The sequence below is a fragment of the Manacus vitellinus genome, unplaced genomic scaffold (assembly GCF_001715985.3).
Source record: "Manacus vitellinus isolate BGI_N305 unplaced genomic scaffold, ASM171598v3 scaffold_0_pilon, whole genome shotgun sequence".
Classification (NCBI taxonomy): domain Eukaryota; kingdom Metazoa; phylum Chordata; class Aves; order Passeriformes; family Pipridae; genus Manacus; species Manacus vitellinus.
The window spans coordinates 56,173,856-56,178,783 of record NW_021938789.1 but is presented as its reverse complement, the minus strand read 5'-3'; the positions used below and the strand labels follow the sequence as shown (position 1 = coordinate 56,178,783).

At 41.4% G+C, this 4,928-nt stretch overlaps 1 protein-coding gene across 4 annotated transcripts; it reads right to left on the bottom strand.

Annotated features, from left to right (window-relative positions):
• Nucleotides 1–1,142: 1,142 nt before the first annotated feature.
• HNRNPDL (heterogeneous nuclear ribonucleoprotein D like) lies at nt 1,143–4,919 on the bottom strand. Of its 4 annotated transcripts, XR_001920844.2 has the most exons (8): nt 4,745–4,919; nt 4,495–4,656; nt 4,089–4,220; nt 3,857–3,971; nt 2,898–3,065; nt 2,599–2,696; nt 2,109–2,212; nt 1,143–1,414 (listed from the first exon to the last, which is right to left on the bottom strand). XR_001920844.2 is itself a non-coding variant. In XM_008933756.3 (7 exons), the coding sequence occupies exons 1-6, from the start codon at nt 4,907–4,909 to the stop codon at nt 2,626–2,628; spliced, it is 813 nt and encodes a 270-aa protein (XP_008932004.1). In that variant the 5' UTR covers nt 4,910–4,919; the 3' UTR covers nt 1,143–1,414; nt 2,599–2,625. The 4 variants fall into 4 exon arrangements, 2 of the variants coding, with proteins under 2 accessions (XP_008932004.1, XP_017929389.1); XR_001920842.2 differs by having other exon boundaries at nt 2,109–2,696; XM_008933756.3 differs by lacking the exon at nt 2,109–2,212.
• Nucleotides 4,920–4,928: the final 9 nt, after the last annotated feature.

Below are 4,928 nucleotides of genomic sequence, written 5' to 3'. Positions count from 1 at the left end.
CAGGGCACTGCTGAAGGATAACTTCTGCATCCAGCTGCATTCCCAAAAAGCCTGTGTACACATGCAGGCACATGCAGCTGTGGTTTCGCCCAGCAGTCATGTGCTGGTTTTTTTTTTAGTTTGTTGCAAGTGACATCAGCGAGCCTTCTCCCATCCAACCTAATTGCTAAGATGACAGGAGCCATCCAGATCCAGCAACTGTACAACCCCCCAGCAATTATGGGAAGCAGCTCTTCTCTACGATAGAGGAAAGTAAAACAGCCAGCTATTTCAGAGAGAAGTAAACACTGAAATTATGGTTTGGAAACTTTCAGGGAAAAACCTATACCCTGACTACTCCCTTTCAAAATCTAGAAGACCTCTGTGAATTAGCTACTCACATTTTACCTCAACAAGCAAAGTTTATTTTTTGATGCTTGACTAGGTACACACTGAGTAAAAAACAAAACTTCAGGCAGACTGCTGCAAGCCTTTGGCTGCATGCAGGTGTATGCTCCCTTACCCATTCCACCACTTCTCCTAATCAGAAAAGAACCTGTTGGGTGTAATGCTGTTTCCCTGCTCCACCAATCTTTTATTCTGCTAGGATGCACAAGATGGTAAACCTGTTTTCTGGATGCTTCAGGTGAGAAGAGTCCAGTACAGGACCTTGTAGATCCCAAGTTGTACAGAAAAGAGTTGCTGACCCTTAAGTTCAAGAACTTGTAATCTCCTCCCTGCAATTGGAATAGATAGGGAGTGATTACTCTAGGAAAGTAATTAAGCTACATTCTAGAATAGTCAAGGTTTTAAGTGCTTGAAAAACCTTGAAAGGCTCCACCCCTCTAATCCCTTAAGCAGTGCCTGAGCTATCAGCATTACAAAGGTGCTGCTGTAGTTCTAGATCCCCTGAGATGTACAAAACTGGCAGCATTGTGACACAGACAGACCACTTTCTCCTCTCTTCTGCACGTGGCAAGAGACAATTCTTCCATCATCCACTGATGCTGACTCCAGCCATGGTGGTGCTCTCTCAAGACAGGTCAGGAAAAATCATGGGTTGTACTGACCTGTATACACAGTAACACAGATCTCCAAAAGGTACACACCCTCCTCTACAATACCACACTTACAGCAGTGTAAGGTGACAGCAAGACTACACACTCACTTAAGTAAGCATTTATTAGAGAATCCTCTAACATGAAATTATACAAATAAAGTTTGTATAAACACAAGTCCACATTGTGTCATAACATGAATGGCAAAAAGAAAGTAAAAACCATAAAAGAAAACTAGTCGGCCGCTATGTACAGTTGGACACAGTTGTGTCGTTCACTAAAAGTCTTTTACAAAATAGTCATTTCCTCTCACGAAGATCACCCTCCATTCACTCACGATGCGCTGCGAGATGGCTTTTTTGCTGCAGTACCTCTACCTAAAAAATCAAAGACAAAATGCATGTCAGATCTGTGACAGTTACTACAGAATTGTTAAAAGGTCCATTTTCATGAACTGCTTTAAGTCTTCTATATATTCCTTTCTTCACTGTTAAAGATCATATGCATATTTATTAAGGTAACACAAGAGGTTTTGTTACCCCTCAGTAATTTATCTTCCCAAATATTGCCATTCAGCCCATTTAGGAAGCTGTTCCAAAAACAACAGCTGATTTAGACTAATAGGTGGGCTCTGGATCAGGTTTTTTTTCCCACTGTAAACACTGCCAAAAGGGTTTCTAATTATTTGTTTATACATCTATATGACTTATGTGCAACACAAGTCAAGTCAATTTAGTTCACACAGTTCATATGCATATGATCCTTAATGTTTTTCCAGATTTAAAAGTTCGTTTTGGTTTGCAGATTTCACTATTAGCTATAAAAAGAAAAAAGCAAGCATTAAAATCTTAAAGAATGCACATTTAAAATGAGGTTCCACAATTGAAATACAACACTAAACAGAAGACCAAATGATTAAGCTGTAAAGGCATTTATGTACTTTAACTCCTGTAAAAAACCATTTAAGTTAAAGACACTTAATCTCCAAAAAAGATTAAAAAAAAGAAGCCAAAGTCTGAAGTTTTCCACTTTAATCTTTACGCTGGTACATGAAGTTGGAAGAGACCATACCACAGGACAGCGTTTTCTGGTGTATGCCTTGCGCTCTGCCTGCAACGTGCGACCCCAGAGATAGACGTGGTCAGGGTGACACACGGCCTGCAATGAAGTTCCCGCTGGCGGGTACAAACAAGGTATAATGTCAGAGTTAGAAGACAACATTCTTGTTTTCCTTAAGTTGTACCCATTTCAGTACTTTACCTGTTAATACTTCTAATAAGTTTAATTATTCCTCTAGATCACCTGGTACACAACGCAAACCAGAAAAACTCTTATGTTTTTCTGAAGTACTAAAGAAGATAAAGTCACGTTTTTACAAAGTTAAAGATCTATAGACACGTAGGCAAAGCTGGTTTTAAAAAAAAAAATATTATTTTTTTAAGTTAACAAAAGCTTAATTAAAGGAAAAGTCATGCTACGCAAGTTTTTACTCTTCGTTTGTCTATTGATCTTTAAATTAGATTAGACATACTCAGAGTGGACCTTGCACTCAAGTACACACCTGTTTGCTCAGGTACTAGGTACTGCTTTAGTACGGCTGGTAGTTGTTTTGGTGGTTGCCGCCGCCACGGGACGCCTTTCCGTATGTGCTTTGCTGGCCTGTACGTAACACGAGAGGAAAAAAACAAAACCCAGAAGCATTAACATCCAACCTCTGAAGGGGACTTCACATACAACACACCAAGAGATCTCCTCTTTTAGAGCCATGTGCCAAGAGACTTTACAGAGCAACTCACTAGAAGAGGCCCTTGTTTAAAGATGCACATTCTTGTTACTGGGAATGAGATCAAATCCACTTACCACTGTAGTCTGTGTATCCCGGCCCATATCCATAGTTGGGATAGTTGTATCCAGAGTAGTCATATCCTCCATAGCCACTGTAGCTCTGATCGCTATAAGCGCTATTGTAATTTCCATATCCTTGATCGTAATAGTTATTAAATCCTTGATTCCAGTTTTGTCCCTGACCTGAAACCAAGTATAGCAAGTGTAAGTTACAGAACTTATTTCTCTTTTATGTCACTTCATTTAACTTTCAATGGCGATCCTTCTATAGCAGAGCTATTACCTGAAGAATCCTCTTACCTCCCTAAAAACAATCATTTTCGAAAAAGAATTGAGGCTTCTCATTTGGATACAAGAGATGTGACTTAAGATCTTAAAACACACAGCATCAGAGAAAGACAGTGGGTTGTGCTGCTCATAAAACAGCCAGGAAGAGCAAAACAACACAACACCAAAGGCATGTTACAGCAGCTCCTGTTGTTTTCCTTTAACTGCCATTTTGGATCAGGAGTTGCCTGAGCACCAAATTATACCTTACTGTGTTGTGTTAGTTGTACTAACTTGAAGACTGAAATGCATTAACCTGTAATGTAACAGCTGATTGCTTCTGATCCATTTGCAAAGCGTAGCAAAGTGACTGCCATCCTCTTCAGCAAACAGCCCTTGGTTTCTCACCCATGAGCCCACCAAGAGCGCATCCCTTCATGTGAAAGGGTTAACTGCGCTGGCTACACTATCCACTGTGGGTGTGCAAAAGAACCCTACACTCAGCCTGCCACTTCACCATTTGAAGGCAAGCAGAGCAAGAACACACTCCTAAGCTTCCACAAGCAATCACAATCACCAAAATACCATTTAACAGGCTACTTTACTCATTCGGTTTAGAAACAAGATCAGCATAGAGCCTGAAACCTGGTATATCTATCTACAGACACACGAGTACTTGTATTTGTTTAACCACTGAAAACACTCACCCCGTCCGCGCCCTCTTCCGCCTCCACGTCCACCAGAAGTATTGCTTTTCCCTCCTTTCTGCTGCTGCTGCTGTTGCCTGTATACCTCCTTGGGCTGTGCTACTTTGATCTCACACTGTAAGAACAGAAATGCTTTAACTCATCAAGAATTTCAAGACCATTTTGTGAGTTGCTTTCGCGGACGCCTACAGAAATAATCTATTTCACATGCCAAGAAGGAGAGCTTTCATACCTTGCCTGAACCAATCTGATGGTATCTGCTTTCTAGTAACTTCTTTACTGGCTCTTCATCTGTGTATGTGATGAAACAGAAGCCCCTCCTTTCATTCGTCTTTGTGTCCATGGGAAGTTCAATATTTTCGATCTGAAATTGAAACACATATAAACAATGCATGAAATCTCTGAGCAACTTTTTATGCCACCAGAACCATTTGGCAGTGTAGCATCTGTGCTGACTACTTTTGGCAGCTATAAATTAGACCATCACAACACTACAGAATCATTAACATAGAGATTCAACAATCTCTAGCATTGTATGAGCCTGAGCCAACTCTCTCCTCACAAATTCTTCTGTCTTAAGACAGAGCTAAAACCGCACTCGGAAACCAAAGCTGTTGTTATATGCCATTATACTATACCTCGCCAAAAGCACCAAAGTACTCCTTAATCTGTTCTTCGGACGTATCTGGACTCAGCCCACCAACAAACACTTTTTTTGGTGGCTCCTTCCCTTTTAGGGCTTTTGCCCTTTTAGGATCTATTAACTTCCCATCCAGTTTGTGTTCTTTCAGTTCCAACACCTGAAAACGAAAAAAGGAAACGAAGTCTCAGACCCGTACCATAACACAAGCCAGCTTCGCGCCATCGATCCCCAGGAAACCCACCCACCTTCTCCACGCTGGCAGCATCCTTGAAGAGCACGAACCCAAACCCCCTCGACCTTCCAGTGACCGGGTCTGTTTTGATCGTGCAATCCACAACTTCACCGAACCGAGAGAGGTACTCCGTCAGGTCCTTCTTGCTGGTGTCCCAGCTGAGGCCTCCGATGAACATTTTCCTGAAGGGCAGGAAG